The 17,506-nt window shown below is 39.7% G+C and overlaps 1 protein-coding gene across 2 annotated transcripts in view; it reads right to left on the minus strand.

The window, feature by feature from the left end:
* Window positions 1–17,506, minus strand: part of tubgcp2 (tubulin gamma complex associated protein 2) — a 119,699-nt gene that overhangs the window by 79,689 nt on the left and 22,504 nt on the right. For both annotated transcript variants that reach the window (XM_002940307.5, XM_012967068.3), the window contains 3 exons: window positions 8,020–8,227; window positions 7,695–7,894; window positions 5,766–5,955 (listed from right to left, as the gene is read on the minus strand). In XM_002940307.5, coding sequence (XP_002940353.2) covers window positions 5,766–5,955; window positions 7,695–7,894; window positions 8,020–8,227 — 598 coding nt within the window. The remainder of the gene's footprint in view (window positions 1–5,765; window positions 5,956–7,694; window positions 7,895–8,019; window positions 8,228–17,506) is intronic.

Here is a 17,506-nt window from a genome sequence, read left to right on the forward strand (position 1 = left end):
GGCAGAGCCCTTTCTCAAGTTGAGAAAGGGCTCTGCCCGAAACATGTAGTGTGCAGACACTGCTGATAAAAAAGCACTGCAGTTTGAATTACTGTCTGGAGCTGTTTGATATATTAATACTAATTTGGTTCAACAAAAATTAAAAAATACAAAAAATTGTGAACATCCCCTTATGGGCAAACTTAGTAGCAGCTACTTGTCATGGCTACTAAATGCCAACAACCCTGCCATAGACAATACTGAAACTGCCTCTGCTAAAACACAGAGAGACAATTATTATTAAATGATCAGCATTGTCTATTTTTGTAGCCGTGACAAGTAGCTGCTACTAGTTGCTCCGTGTGTCTGCACCCTAAGCCCAAAGCTTGATATGACTGATCATGCCAGGGAACAAATGGCCACTGAGGTGATACCACAGTTTTTGTCCAGGACCTAATAATATTCACCTCAGGTATGGAATCTTTGATCAGGAAACCCAATATCTGATAACACTATCGCCAAGAGAATCTCCCCGTGTGCCAGAGCCCTAAATCTTTCCATATCTCTTTCCCTTCCTATATCTCTCCCTATCTTTATATGCGTCACTCTCTATATCACTCTCCCTATATAGATATATAGTGGTAGCAAGTGCACTCTTCAAACTGCCCTGGTGCTAGGGAATTAAAAATTATCTATAAAGATGGTGCACTGAAAGAGCTTAATATGGAGAAAAACAAAGAAAAATATAGAATATTTTAATAAACATTTGTTTTTCTATGCTTTCAATTTTAAAGGGATACTGTCATGATTTTTTATTTCTAAATTACACAGCAAATAATTCCCTCTACCAATAAAATTTTATTCTTGATGCAACAAATGTTTTTTTTTTTTTTTTTTTTTTACCTGTAACGTTGGTGTGTATGCAGCCATCACAGTGCATTGTGCCCAATTCTGAGCTTTCAGAAGAAGCAATCACTACACATTAGAACTGCTTTTGGGTAACCTATTGTCTCTCCTACTTCCATGTAACTGGAGGAGCCCCAAGGTGGACTTGGATTTCTTACTATTACTATCTTCACACCCATAATTTATTGGACCCGCAGCAATCTGGTTTTCGGCCTGCGCACTCTACTGAGACAGCGTTGTGCAGAGTTACAAATGATCTTCAGGTTGCCAAAGCCAAAGGTCACTTTTCTATACTAATCCTCCTCGATCTATCAGCTGCGTTTGATACGGTCGACCACTCCCTCCTGATGCAAATTCTGCTTTAAATTGGTATCTGTAGTCAGGCTGCATATCCTGGATTGCTGACAAAACCTCATCTCCAGTCCCTCTTAATGTGGTGGTACCCGAAGGCTCTGTATTTGGACTGTTGTTGTTCTCCCTCTACACACTTTGGGAGATCTTATCCGTTCATTTGGCTCTAAATATCATCTGTATGGTGATGATATTCAAATTTACTTTTCAACCCCTTCGTTAACAGTTGAAACTGAGACTCAAATCTCTAACTGCCTCCTAGCTATCTCCAACTGGATGAAACAACACTGCCTCAAACTGAACCTAACAAAAACTGAACTAATGATCTTTCCCCCTAAGCTTGTTCATACCCCCCCCCCCCTTTACTATCTCTATTGATGGCACCCTCATCGACCCTGTTGATTCAGCACATTGATTGGGCATGATCTTTGACTCCTTTCTCTCCTTCTCTGACCATATTAACACCACTGTCAAAACCTGTCACTTTTTCTTACGCAATATTGCCAAAATCTGTCCCTTTCTTTTTACTGCAACAGCTAGGCTGCTCATGCATGCTCTCATTCTATCCCGACTTGACTACTGTAACCTGCTACTAACCGGCCTCCCTAACTCCTATCTTTCCCCCCCCCTACAGTCTGTATTAAATACTACTGCCAGAATCTTCCTCCTCTCATCCAGGAGAGTTCAGGCCCTTCCCCTGCTAAAGTCCTTATCGTGGCTTCCTATTAAACAAAGAATATCTTACAAACTCCTTCTCTTAACCTTCAAAGCACTCCATTCCTCTGTTCCCCACTACATCCCTTCTCTGGTATCTCCGTACGTTCCTGGCCGACTCCTTCGTTCTTCGCAGAGCAACCGCTTGGTTGCGCCCCCCACTACTACTGCTGCTGTTTCCTGCATTAAACCTTTCTGCCTTGCTGCCCCTTCCATTTGGAATGCCCTCCCCGATTTCCTCCAGAGAGAATCCTCCCTCAGTCTTTTTTAAAACTAAACTTAAAGACTACCTTTTGGAACACTCATACAGCACCTGATCTGGGAACTAGCACTTATATTGTAGTATCACCCACTGTGACCTACAACACTTATATTTGCCTATTTGTGTTTGTAAGTTACCCTCCCATATAGATTGTAAGCTCTATGGGGCAGGGGCCTCCATCCTTTTGTGTCTTTTACTCTTAACTTATTGCAACTATATATTTTATTTATTTGTATTTATTGTTATACTTTGTATTTATCTATTATCTTAATAACCCCGTTTGTATTAATGTATTCTACTGTACAGTGCTGCGTACATAAGTAGCGCTTTATAAATAAAGATACACATACATACATACTATTAAGTGCTATTCTGATATCTACTGCGATCTACTATCTTGCTACCTTCCCATTGTTCTGCTGATTGACTGCTGGAGGGGAAAGGGGGTGATTTCACTCCAACTTGCAGCTCAGCAGTAAAGTGTGACTGAAGTCTATTGGAGCACAGGTCCCATGGCTGTAGCACCCAGGGAAATGAAGAATACAGCTAGCCTCATGTGACATTTCAAAATTAAATATAAAAAAAATCTGTTTGAGTTTTTGAAAAACATGTTTTCTTATGACAGTATTCCTTTAAAGTGGACCTGTCACCCAGACATAAAAAGCTGTATAATAAAAGTCCTTTTCAAATTAAACATGAAACCCAAATTCATTTTTATATTAACACATCCAAACCCATTATAAAGGCATTTAAAAATCCCAGCTGTCAATCATATATTGCTTGCCCCACCTCTATGCCTTAGGCATAGAGGCGGGGCAGACAATAACTTTAGCTTTTCGTTCAGCACTACGTAGATGTCACTGCACATCTCACTTTTCCCCTCCCTCCTCATCATCTAACTGTGTAGCCAGTGCATGGGTATGGGTATCAGGTCCCCCATTCTGGCATATAAACAAGATTTTGGTATGATACAAACTTGCCTTCATAACAGTGCCCACAAAATGGTGCTTGCCTGCTTGCTTTGATTGAGTAATTCCAAGACGGAAAGAAACAAGATTGATATTATTTATATAGAGTAAGTAAAATTCATTTTGCTCAACTAACAATATAGAAAATAATTTGGAGTTATTTCTTAGGGTGACAGGTCCCCTTTAAGTCCCTTTGAATAAAAAAAAAAAAAAAAAAAGAGACCGAGAGGGGGTGGTCTTAAAGGAAAAGTAACGCTAAAAAATTTTAACTAAAAAATCTATTCTACCCTCCCCCAATAATTGCCCTATCCTGAAAACGCTTTGTTATTTATAATGCTTTAGAAGAAAATACCTGTTAAACTTTGCTTCCCGTCATTTTAACAAAGCCGATGTGGCCATGCAGGAGAAAGTATCGGGTGAAGTTTAACTATGCGGTGATCGATTGATCGAGCCTAGCCTGACGCCTTCTATACAGAAGGAAGGCTAGACTTGATCAGTCGATCGCCACATAGTGAACGCTTCCCCTGAAACTTTCCCTGCGTCGCCATATCGCCTTTGTTGAAATGACCGGAAGCCAAGTTTTTTACAGGTATTTTCTTCTAAAGCAGTGCTGTCCAACTTCTGCGGTGCCGAGGGCCAGAGTTTCTCTCGCATACATGGTGGAGGGCCGCTAATGGAAGCGAGTTTTGGCCACTCCCCCATTTTAAACCACACCCATTTTATCACAATGGTCACTGCAGGGATATAAACCATCATTCACATGTTAAAGAATTATATTATCTCATATTAAGACACACCCTTAAATCCATATGCCTCCTCCTCCCCTGTGGATAGCACAGCAACCCCCAGCATTTAATTACACACCTTAGGGACCATTTAAAGGCTATTTCCAACTGCTAACAAACTCCCAGAACAAACCCCTGTCAGGTTCACTTCCCACAGGCAGCATAGGGTAGGCAGAGTGTGGCACACACAGGCAGCCCTCTGTCTGTCCTATGCTGCCTGTGTGTGCCATAAACTGCCTGTCCTATGCTGCCTGTGGGTGCCATACCCTCCCTGCCCTATGCTGCCTGTGTGTGCCATACCCTCCCTGCCCTATGCTGCCTGTGTGTGCCATACTCTGCCTGCCCTATGCTGCCTGTATGTGCCATACTCTGCCTGCCCTATGCTGCCTGTATGTGCCATACTCTGCCTACCCTATGCTGCCTGTGTGTGCCATACCCTCCCTGCCCTATGTGCCATACTCTGCCTACCCTATGCTGCCTATACACAGGCAGTACATACAATGTCTGAGGTGTGAACAGGGGAACAATGTGGGTGATTATAGCCTGAGGTGTGAACACTGCAGGGGGGCGAACAATGCAGAGATTAAAAGGTGTGAACAGTACAGGGGATTACATTTTTAAACAATACAGGGGGATTACAGCCTGAATCTGAGGTGAGAACCATGCAGGGGGGCAGTTAATCTCAGTACTGATACCATTTGAATCTTACACAAAGGTAAGACATCAAAGCAGCCAGACAGGTGGGGGGCCACATAGAGGGGGGTCGAGGGCCGCATGCGGCCCGCGGGCCGCCAGTTGGACAGCGCTGTTCTAAAGCATTTAAAATAACAAATAGTTTTCAGCATAGGGCAATTATTGGGGGAGGGTAGAATAGATTTTTTAGTTAAAAATTTTTAGTGTTACTTTTCCTTTAAATGTTGCTGTTCCTCATGTCACTCCAATAAAAACTTTTTAAAGAAAAAAAAAATTGTTTACCGTGCAGTCTATCAATGAATGCTTTCAAAGTTTGGAGCTGTCAGGTCCTGGAAACTGGAGTATTGCAGAAAGGAATGGGCAAGCCAGTTACTCCATTCCATAATGGAGTAATGGAGCTCACATACTAGAGCTTAATTTTCACAGGTAGGATGTCCCATTGAAAAGTATTTAATTGAAGTCAAAATGTTAAGACTCTCTAAGCAGGATACAGTAGGAAGGCTACCTGTCTGTGTAAGAAACTGTGTAAGTGGCTCTCTGCCACTGCAAGAATCAGAGGTAGTGGCTGACTGAGTGACTGTGGTTTTACTAGTAGTCTAAAAGGGGCCCAGTGTAGTGAGGGAATTTACCAAATGTGTGAAGGTAGAACCCAGAGAGCAGGAGTTATTTTTATGTTTGTTTGTTAAAACAATAAACTGCCTTCAAGTGAAGAACTGATCTGTGGATCCTGCAAGCCTACAGCAAACACACGCACACTAAATAATTTTGTCAAACTTAACCTGAATTAATTTCTAATCAAATTACCTATACAGGTATCGGACCCCTTATCCGGAAACCCATTATCCAGAAAGTTCTGAATTACGGAAAGGCCATTTTCCATAGACTACATTTTATTAAAATAATTCACATTTGTAAAAATGGTTTCCCTTTTCTCTAATAATAAGGTATTATTATTAGAGAAAAATAATACCTGTAATAATAAGGTAGGAAAGATCCCTTATCTGTAATACCCCAGGTCCCAAGCATTCTGGATAACAGGTCCCATACCTGTGTATAATAAAAAGCTCATTTATAACTTTTCTCACATGTCAAGTCTTGGGTTTTCACCTGTAAGGGTCATTGATGATTCCTCTGTAGATCCATCTTTCAAGAATGTCAAAGTATGGTGCACTTGCTGCCTTAGTCAGGTAGAGACACAGCTCCTGTGCCTGGTTGTCCCCTGTGTATCCAAAGGTTCGGTCATGCAATAAGCTGAGTGTTGCTCCTCCAAGACACTCTCCTTTATCCAAAGAAGTAGCTGAAAAGCAAGAAATCTGTAAATGTAAAGCACAGATAGAGAAAACGTCCAAATATAAAAATTCCAGACAAAAATCTGTAAATCAAACTTGATCATAATTAATACTAAGAGCTTTGAAGTAAAGTCATAGGAATGTCTACAGTAAATTAACTCTGCACAACACAAGTCCCCTAGTATTAGTTGCCAGACAATGAATGTATTACAAGTGGTTCTAATTTTTTTAGGTTATGGGAAAAATAGACCTTTAGAATGAATCCTAAATAGATAATTTATATGCTAACATGTGATCCATTCAAGGATTCTTATGACACTTGCATAAACTTATCAGTAAGTATTGGTCTTTTGCATCTTTTGCCTCAAACCACCATTTTGTAAAGTTCTGTATACTTCCTTAGAGATTATATGGCTAATAAAAACAAAAAAACAACAAAAAGCTGTGCCCATTTACTGGGTAATGTTTCATGTATATACATGCCCCCAAAGTGCTTGGTACAATCCAGGAGTTGGATTTAAGTAATACAAATAGAAATGTTTCTATTTGGCATAATCCAGTTGAACACACTACTAGAAATGTATATTTTTATAAAAATGCTTTATTTAGATCAGTGCTGTCCAACTTCTGTGGTACTGAGGGCCGGAATTTTTCCGACCTACGTGGTGGAGGGCCGATAATGGAAGCCAGTTTTGACTACTCCCCTTTTTGAAACCGCACCCACTTGAAACCACACCCATGTTATCACATGACCATACCCATATTAATGGTTGTAGTACAGCAAAAACTTGCCATACTCTGCCTGCCCTACCCTGCCTGTGTGTGCCATACTCTGCCTTCCCTACCCTACCTGTGTGTGCCATACTCTGCCTTCCCTACCCTGCCTGTGTGCCATACTTGGCTGGTTTCTGCTATACTTGGCCTGTGTGTGCCATACTCTGCCTGTGTGTGCCATACTCTGCCTTCCCTACCCTGCCTGCATGTGCCATACTTTCACTGTGTTTGCCATTCTTGGCTGGTTTGTGCCATACTCTGCCTTGCCTACCCTGCCTGTGTGTACCATACTCTGCCTTCCCTACCCTGCCTGTGTGTGCCATATTCTGCTTGCCCTATGATGCCTGTGTGTATGGCACACACAGGCAGCCTACAGTGACACAATGCTGGCACTGCTCCTACAGTCTGCACAATAACTATATATTAAAAAACTTTTTAATTGCAGTACCACCTCAGTATATGTTCTTTTTGTAGTGTGCAGGGTTTATTTGTGGGTTTCTACTGCTCCTGAGGTGTGAACAGGGGAACAATGGGGATGATTACAGACTGAGCCTGAGGTGTGAACACTGCAGGGGGTGAACAATGCAGAGATTAAAAGGTGTGAACAACACAGGGGATTACATATTTAAACAATACAGGGGGATTACAGCCTGAATCTGAGGTGAGAACCATGCAGGGGGGGCAGTTAATCACAGTACTGATACCATTTAAAGCTTACACAAGAGTAAGCCATCAAAGCAGCCAGACAGGTGGGGGGCCACACAGAGGGGGGTCGCGGGCCGCATGCGGCCCGCGGGCCGCCAGTTGGACAGCACTGATTTAGATGAAGCAGTGGTTTACATATGGTCTGTTTTGTGTGGTATATTTCTATTGAGACCTGAAGTGTTCAGGAGTACAGTTTCCCTTTAAATAATTTTTTGCCTTTGTGCTGAACATACTATTTATTTCTGTCAACCCAATGAGTTTCACTCACCTATAGAAGCTAAGACTTCCATGGTTCTAAGTGTAGGCTGGATGTAAAACCATAACTTCTGTAAGGACAGCAGCCCCTGGCGTTGCAGGTGCTCTAGTTGAGTAATGAGAATCATGTATTCCTTCCCCAGGGTTCTCATGGCGGCACCAAGGGCATGGTTCACTTGACCATACTCAAATAATGAATTCTCCTCAACAAACCTGTGCAGAATAAGAAACATAATAATAATAATAATAATGTAAAGCAGAGAAAACCATAATGCAGTAGGCTGGATTATTCTTCAGAATCGAAAAGCAATGCATCATTCTGCTTTCTACTGCTATACCTGGTAACAGTGGAGTAGTTTGCCGCCACTGGTAGAATTCTGTTAACAAGCTCTTTCACAGACATGTCTAAGTTTTGCTCAACTGAGAAAGTGCGGCTCTGATGTCCCACAAGGGGCTGGACACTGATGTATCGCCCATCCACACCAATCAAAATATACAAAAGATCTTCAACAAGGCAAGCTTCTTGAGATGGCATAGGTAAAGTCCCTTAAGGAAAACATTAGAAAAACATAGATAAGTAAGTAACAAGCAAGTAAGCAAGAAAGGGCAGAGCCAATATAGTCAATATAGGGCAGAGCCAATATAGTCATCTAACCTAAAGTTTTGTTGTTTTTTTTCTTTAAATGTTGGCATTTGTATGTTAACACCTATTAAGTGTTCTGGTTGCACGTTTCTGTAAAAAGTGGAACATCATATTTACAGGTATAACATTGCTTTGGTTGAATTAATACACAAGGCAACATAACTTCAAAACGAACCAGATCCGATTTGATTTTTTTATTTTCAGAAACCACTTACATTTGGCAATACAGTCAACAGCTAAAATTGTTACTGAATATTAGTAACAACTTCTTGCTGTTACAAAACACTTGTTTAAATAATCAAGTTACTCTTCACTCGGTGTCTTAGCACTCAAAGTTGGATTTTCATTGACAGTTGTTTGGTGTATCCCTAATGTATACAAATTATTTCTGACCACCAAAATTTTGTGATTCAGCCAAAAACTGAATCCTGCGCAAACATAATTTCAAACAAATTTGCAATATTCAACAATTAAAAAATATGCAGCATTTTAATAATTTTTAATGTTATAATGGAACAGTTATGTAATCCTAGCCCCCCTGTTCTCCTGCCAATCTGGTTGACTAGTTTGAGAATCAAAAAGTATTCGACTGTCCTGAGCCTGCATCCTCCAAACCACACAATTCACTGCTCAAGTGATGACAATAAGGAAAGGAACATCACGGTGATTAGGTATTGGTATGTAGATATTATGGGTTATGTAGTTCCTGCATGCGGTTTGTAAGTTGTGGAGAAGTTGTTACATATTTATAACATCAATGTTTTACTCCTCCCTGCTAGGATTTCAAATGATGCAGAAAAAGAAGAACTGTTTTGCAGCTGGTGAAAATGGTATTTATTTAAGGAACAAATTCAGTGATAGGTATATTAGGGCTCTCTGTGTTGTGTGAGGGTTTTAATAAACAAATGTTGGTTCAGAAGCTGAAATTCCCCCTTAATGTGGAAGCCAAGTAAAACCTAGCTTACCCCCTGTGTCAAAAATATACATTTATTAACAAAAGCTAATGACACATATATGCAGAAATAATAAACATACAAAATACAAAACAACACTAAATCTAAATACAGTATATAACTGCTATTTAGAAAGATAATTTTAAATGTGGATATGTTACAAAGAATGCCTCCCTTATACTCATCCTTCCATTGAGTCAGGCATCTGTGTCTTCACTCCAGGAACTCCAGGAACACACTACTAAAATGTAACCCATGCTATTAACCTAGAGATCAGTCAGAGTTGATGTAGCAAGTTCTGATTGGTCAATGACCATTAAGTTAAACTTTAGGAAGTTGGCAATAGATTCCTGAGGCAGGTTGGACAATGGAAGTTGGGAAAATGCAGTTGGAGACAAAGGGGATTGAATTTCCAACCACACTTGGTCAAAGGGGAGGAGACTTAGCAACTGTGTGCTAGATATGATATGTTTGAAGCTTGCATCTGTTGTAACCGAATTGTATCTTATGTGTATTTAAGATGTTCGGTAATTTACATAAGTTACAATGTATATATAAGATACACGCATATTCTATTTAATAGAGATATGATGCAAACTAGTCTCCCTGGGTTAACACCCCCAAACAGATGAAGGTCCTTACATTTCAAGCATATATAGATATGCATAAATGTCAATAAATTAATTTAATAAATATTATACAAATAAGGTAAATCTGGCTATAATGCAAGATAAGAACCTCAAACTAAGTAAATTAAGTAAAACGTCTACTTACAACCCCACTCCGCCTGATAATTATTTTATTAACACATTTAGGTCACTAGTATTAGAAGATTTGGATAATCTAGATCACCAACAAATGGGGAGAAGTAATTTGAACAAAGCAGAAAATTAGGCACTATCCCAATTATATTGTGATACAACTTAAAAAAGTTCCAGAAAATCCAACATTTTAACAGAAAAAGAATAATTCTTTTCTAAGTGTTTTAAATTCTTGTTATTTTGGTAATTTTTATTCTTCAATAAAAAAAAAAAAAAAAAGACAAGACAAGGAAGGCCTATTATATGTGAAGTCAACTCATGCCCAACTTAGAGTCATGTTTCTTCAACCATTATTTTGTCAATTGCTGAGTATATGATAGATACTACAGGATTATTAAAAATGTTAACTGGGAATCACATTTTATAATTGGGACCTGTGATGTCAATTCTTTATTTCATCGTTCAACATAAACTGGGAGTGAAGAATTTAAATTAAATCAATTATTATACTATCAATCTTGTGGAGTGTCGCTGTCAAACAAGTAGAGCCTTAAAACTAAAATAGGAGAACACATAAATAATGTGTAATATATACATGCAAACCACGTTAGTTCAGCACTCCTTAGCGTGTGATTACTTGACCCGTGTGCTACCGATTTAGGCAATTTAGATAAAGTCCACAGGTATAGCGGTGCACACCGGGAATCCTTTTAAAAATTAACTTTTATTGAAAAAAAATAAATAAAATTAGTACATGGTAGGACAGGTCAACGTTTGGCCCCCATCTCGGGCCTTTTTCAAGACCTTAATCACATTAAAACCGTTAAGGATATAAATAGTTAAAAGCACAGACCCACAACCAATGGCACAATTCCTCCCATTCATGTGACATATTAAAACACCAGAAAGAACCCTGTACCAAGGAAAAAACAAACTCAGACACTGCAGGGAGAACACTACAATAACCAATCCAATAATAGGGAAAGTGTAGCAATAACAATGAAGCCTAGCACATATTCTGAACCATACCTCATAAATTGTAAAACTCGCAAAATACTAATGTTGATTTAAGAAGCAAGAGAATGAACAGTATTCATTAAGGCCAAATGGGGACAAGATGTTCAGTGTTTTTATCCAAAACACTTTGTAAAAGCAAACGGGAACGATCGCCCCCCCCCCCCCTTTTTAATAGGGGGACATGATCAATCGCAATATAGCGAAAAGTGGGTAACCTATGGCCCTGTTCCAAAAAGTGTTTCGCCACCGGTTTATTAGTCACCCCGTCCCTAAAGGCAGTACTTATGACGGAGGGATGACCATCCATACGTAGCCTCAAGGTTACATAGTTACATAGTTACATAGGGTTGAAAAAAGACCTGTGTCCATCAAGTTCAACCCATCCAAGTAAACCCAGCACACCTAACCCACACCTACCAATCTATACACTCACATACATAAACTATAAATACAACCACTAGTACTAACTGTAGATATTAGTATCACAATAGCCTTGGATATTCTGATTGTTCAAGAACTCATCCAGGCCCCTCTTAAAGGCATTAACAGAATCTGCCATTACCACATCACTAGGAAGGGCATTCCACAACCTCACTGCCCTCACTGTGAAAAACCACCTACGCTGCTTCAAATGGAAGCTCCGTTCCTCTTATCTAAAGGGGTGACCTCTGGTGCGTTGATTGTTTTTATGGGAAAAAAGAACATCCCCCAACTGCCTATAATCCCCTCTAATGTACTTGTACAGAGTAATCATGTCCCCTCGCAAGCGCCTCTTTTCCAGAGAAAACAACCTCGACAGTCTCACCTCATAGTTTAAATCTTCCATCCCCTTAACCAGTTTAGTTGCACGTCTCTGCACTTTCTCCAGCTCATTAATATCCCTCTTAAGGACTGGAGCCCAAAACTGCACCGCATACTCAAGGTGAGGCCTTACCAAGGACCTATAAAGGGGCAAAATTATGTTCTCATCCCTTGAGTCAATGCCCTTTTTTATACAAGACAGCACTTTATTTGCTTTAGTAGCCACAGAATGACACTGCCTGGAATTAGACAACTTGTTATCAACAAAAACCCCTAGATCCTTCTCCATTAAGGATACCCCCAACACACTACCATTCAGTAGATAGTTTGCGTTTATATTATTTCTACCAAAGTGCATAACTTTGCACTGTCTTCCCTATATGGGACAAACTACAAGGACAGGTAATCAGGTAAATCACATTAGATGTAGTGCAAGTAATATAGTGCCTAATAGTAAGACGTTTACCCGTCTGCGGATGTAGGAAAGTCGCTACATGTATCTACAGGAGGTACAATTGGGACATTTAAAACATCCTGGTTTGTTGCTTCGTAACCAAGAGTCGGACTTCTTCTGATAACATGCAATAGGGTCACTCTGTACTAAGAGGTCCCGTAGATTTGTACCCCCCCTATAACTAACAAGCGGGGCATTAGGCAAAAACAAAAAACAAAAGGTTATTACCATAGTTTGGCAAAATATACTGTTGTTCAAAACAATGCATAAATAAATTAGCATATGACAGAGCCATGGCCGCACCCATTGCGGTGCCCGAAACCTGTAGAAAAAAATCATATTCAAACCGAAAATAATTCAAAGTAAGTGCCAAATGCAAAAGTTCCAATACAAATGAAATTGGGGGCCCTTGATAGCCATCCATTGCCTCCAATGCACGCCATGTAGCCGCCAAACCCTCATCGTGAGGGATACAAGTATATAGGCTAACCACATCCATGCTCGCTAGAAAGCAACGTATACCCACAAGGATACTCAGCTGCTTAAAGGGGATGACATGGGGGAATTGCTAGCATGGACCCGGGCTTAGATTGAGACCTATAAACAGGACTTATTAAGATTTAAAAATGAAAAGTTACGGCGGGTTAATGAGGACTATTTGAACATTAAAGTGTACAGATGGTTAAGCGGGGAAAGAGAGCCTGTGTATCCCCAACAGCGCCCTAGACGTCAGTATCGACGAAAGTTAATAAATATATAAATAAAATTTAAAAAAATTATATATATATGTAGTAGAATGTATGAAGCCGGCACTCACGTATACAGTAGTCACTGGATGCCTGGGTGCAGTGTTGAAAAACGGAAAATTTACAGCAACATGAATACCGCACTCACAGGACTTATGGTGAAGAAAAAAGTTAATTTATTGTTCAAACATCAAAAGTCAAAAGTTTGATGTTTGAACAATAAATGAACTTTTTTCTTCACCATAAGTCCTGTGAGTGCGGTATTCATGTTGCTATATATATATATATATAGCCAGCTAGAGAGTAATCGCAAAGTCAATAGGTTGAATGTTTGCTGTCGAATAATGAATAACTGAACATGAATTAAAAAAGACACACAACGCATGTGGCAGGGCATTCAAGCCACCACAGGCTACAGGTCTACTCATCAAGCAAACAGCAATGAGCCAACCTTACCAGATGAATTTAACAATTTCTTAACACATTTTGAAGCAGAGAACAGGAATCCAGCAAGCAAGATGACCATTTCCCAGAATGACCACAGAGTATGTAAAGAAGACCCTTCGTAGAGTGTACCCATGCAAAGCAACTGGACCTGACAATATTCTGGGTCAAGTGTTACGGGAATGCACTGAATAGCTTGCAAGCATCTTCACTGATCTTTTCAATTCATCCCTGAGCTTAGCTGTTGTACCTGCATGCCTCAAAAACACCAAACTCATCCCTGTGCCAAAAAGTCTGTTCTGTCTTGTCTTAATGACTACCGGCCTATAGCACTTACGCCCATCATCTCAAAATGTTTGGAGAAGCTAGTACTGAAGAATATGAAAACAAAACTTACAAGGAACCTGCCCAGTACAGTACAAATCAGTACAATGTAACATCTTTAAGCCTGAAGAAGAGATGTAATACTTTCATCTCAAAAGCTTGCGATTTTTACTTACTCAGAAAAGAAGTAAAACACCTGGTAGACTGGTGTCAGAACCAAACTGACTCTAGACGTTGGAAAGACAAAAAAAGATGGTAGTTGACTTCAGAAAGAACTCTGCATCTCACTTCCCGCTGTACATAGATGGCTCTATTATTAAGATAATCAACAGTGTGAAGTTCCAAGGAATGCAGTTGGAAGACAACCTCTCCTGGATCCTAAACACCAACTTAATCACCAAGAAAGCTCAACACTTTCATTTGGGACCCAGTCAAAGGGGTTGATCTGAGGAGGAGCTGCAAGACTACAAATATATGTTCTAAATCCACTGACTTCACATTTCACGGAACACTACTATACCAAGAGTGCTGAGGATTGGGTATTGTATATACCACACCCCACATACAACATCTCCTTAATCACTTAGATCTCCTTCTCCTGTAACCCACTCGCCCCCCCCCCTTCAGGAATTTGCTTTGATTTGCTTATGCTCAGTTGTTCTAAACTCAGATTACTAAACACGCCCTCCAGTCTACCAGCCACTGAAGAGATGGCATTGCTGGTTACTATAGAAACTCAGCTCTAGCTAACTGCTTCAATTATTTTCTCCTAACCTCCTCTCCTGAGCTCAGCTCAAACAAAGCAGGACCTTTATCAGAGACAGTTCTGCCTGAGTGAGCCTGTATTCTTGATGAAATGTATGCTGAATAAGGGTCTTTGTGTGTGTATACTGTTTGCAGATTTAAATGTATCTGATTATGTATCAGAGAAAAAATGGCCACCTGGTGAAAGCTACTATTTGCTTTAGGAAAATGTGATGGTGCTTGCAAACGAAGGGGATATATGCAGTACAAATAATGCCATTTGGGTGGGGGAGACATGCTAAACGGATATACATTGTAGGCAAATGTAAGCTTTACATGTCTTTAAGAACTTGGATGGCTTTTTAGCAAGTAAGGAAATACAGGGTTATGGAGGGAGGGGGAGCAGGGGGGAAGCTACAATGTGACTCACACTACAGCAAAAAGAAATGCTCCTCCTTTTCTGATTCCTTTGTGTGAACTGCAACTATTACAGTAAGTTTTAGTTTCAATCATTTTTATTGGGATTTTTTAAACATTATAGCCAAATAAAGGCATTAAAATATTTTCAAACATTAATATTTACATTATGCAGAAAAATAATCTGCAGTACAAATAATAACAGCTGTTGAAAACTTATACATTCAGTATTGGTCAACATATGATAAAATATGATATAATATAATTTAATATTGTTGGTTAAGAAATTTGTTATGTACACGTATATTTATACCCGTATACTAATCACGCGTTGAAAACGTGCAAAACACGTATAAACTGACACTACTGAGATCCTAGGGGTTGCATCCATCTAAGGATTGATTGAACATAGTCAAGCTGTATCATTAAGAAATTTTGCTTCACCAAAAATATAGAGCAATATTTTACTATAATAAATTGATATATCCCAATAAGGAAGTATACATATAGTAAAAACTATAACTACAACTACACCTAATACTACAACTAATGAAGTTGTATTCAATTGCTAAGAGTTAAGAACAATTGTGTTATGCAGAGTACACAACTGGAAAAGTCTCCATCTCTGTGAGAGGGTTTATAGGATGTATTGGATTTATTAGATTTATGGGATTTATAACCTCTAATTAAGATCATTCAATTTAGTATCTGGGTATATCGAATGCCATAAACTTGATCTCACCAGAAAGGACTGATCTGATTGCCCAGGTTTTTTCTGCATTGAGATTAAACTCTACAGTTTTAAGAATATCTTCAATTTTGGGAATTATTTTAGATTTCCAATTTTCTGCTATCTTACACCTGGTAACCACAAAAATGTGATTAAAAATCAGTCTCTCCTTGGGAGGCAAATCCATGGTCTTTATGTGGAGATGGGCCATACTGGGAGGAATACACATCAAATTCACAGGTAATTTCCTAAGAAAAACCTCTATTTCCTTCCACAATCCTTGGATTTTAGGACATTCCCAAAAGATATGTTCCAAAGAACCTGCTTGTTTACAGTCTCTCCAACAAAGTGGAGTAACTTTGGTATCGAATTTGGCGATTTTTACTGGAGTAAGGTCTATTACAGTAAGTTTTAAACACATTCAGACACATAGATACACAGTGTTTGCATGGCACATATTATCATACTCAGGGGAACATAATCTATAATTTTTTGGGTAGCAGTGAGAAAAGGTGGACAACCCCTTTAATGACGGAAAGGGGTCCTTTAAACTGGATTCCATTCCCAATTGTAAAGAATCTTGATAGAGCGCACCATTTTTAAAATGCCAATAAAGAAATCTGCACTTATTCCTAAAACATCAGAGTGAATCATTTAAAAGCAGAAGGAAAGATATTCCGGCATCTTATTGCAGGCAGCAGTATGAAAGTAGGAAACAGCTCTGGGCTCAGATTACAGCAGAGATGGAAGGGGGAATGAGCAGAGAGGGAGAGAGCAGAGAGGAGCAAACTGAGCAGACTCATGTTGTGTCCCAAAGAATTGTTATGAGAGCCAAGAAGTCTGACACAGAAGATCATGTTTAGAGAATAGAAGAAAATGCAGTGTTTCTTTTCAAGGAGGACAGCAGTTCTGTAAGTGTTTATGGCTATATTTACATAGACCTTTTCTTCTTCTTTAAAGTGGACCTGTCACCCAGACATAAAAAGCTGTATAATAAAAGTCCTTTTCAAATAAAACATGAAACCAAAATTCATTTTTATATTAACACATTTAAACCCCTTATAAATTCATTTAAAAATCCCAGCTATCGATCATATACTGCCTGCCCCGCCTCTATACCTTAGGCATAGAGGTGGGGCAGACAATTACTTAAACTTTCCATTCAGCAGTCACATTCCCCCTACCTTCTCACCATCTAATTGTGTAGCCAGTACATGGGCAAGGGCATTAGGTCCCCCATTCTGGCGAATACACAAGATTTTGGGGTGATACAAAGCTTGCCTTAATAACAGTGCCCACAAAATGGCAGCTGCCTCATGGCTGTGATTGTATATTCCCAAGACTGAAGGAAACAAGATTTATATCATTTATATAGTATGTAAAGTTAATTTTGCTTAACAAACACAATGGAAAAGAAATTGTAATTGTTTCTTAGGGTGACAGGTCCCCTTTAAAGGAGAAAGAAAGCCAAAGTCACTTGGGGGTGCCAAAATGTTAGGCACCCCCAAGTGACTTAAATCGCCTACCTTTTACCCCGGGATGGTGCCCCTGTTCGGAGAGAACAGCACCAGCCCTGGTTAACTGAAGCGATTCATTCTTCCTCTTTATCGTGCGCATGCATGCGCAGTAGAGTGAAAAGCCGAACTCGACCGCTGGCATTTTAGGAAAAGGAAGCTACAGGTACCCTGGGCTGGTGCTGTTTTCTCCGAACAGGGGCACCAGCCTGGGGTACAAGGTAAGCAATTAAAGTCACTTGGGGGTGCCTAACATTTTGGCACCCCCAAGTGACTT

The sequence above is a fragment of the Xenopus tropicalis genome, chromosome 7, assembly GCF_000004195.4.
Source record: "Xenopus tropicalis strain Nigerian chromosome 7, UCB_Xtro_10.0, whole genome shotgun sequence".
Taxonomy (NCBI): domain Eukaryota; kingdom Metazoa; phylum Chordata; class Amphibia; order Anura; family Pipidae; genus Xenopus; species Xenopus tropicalis.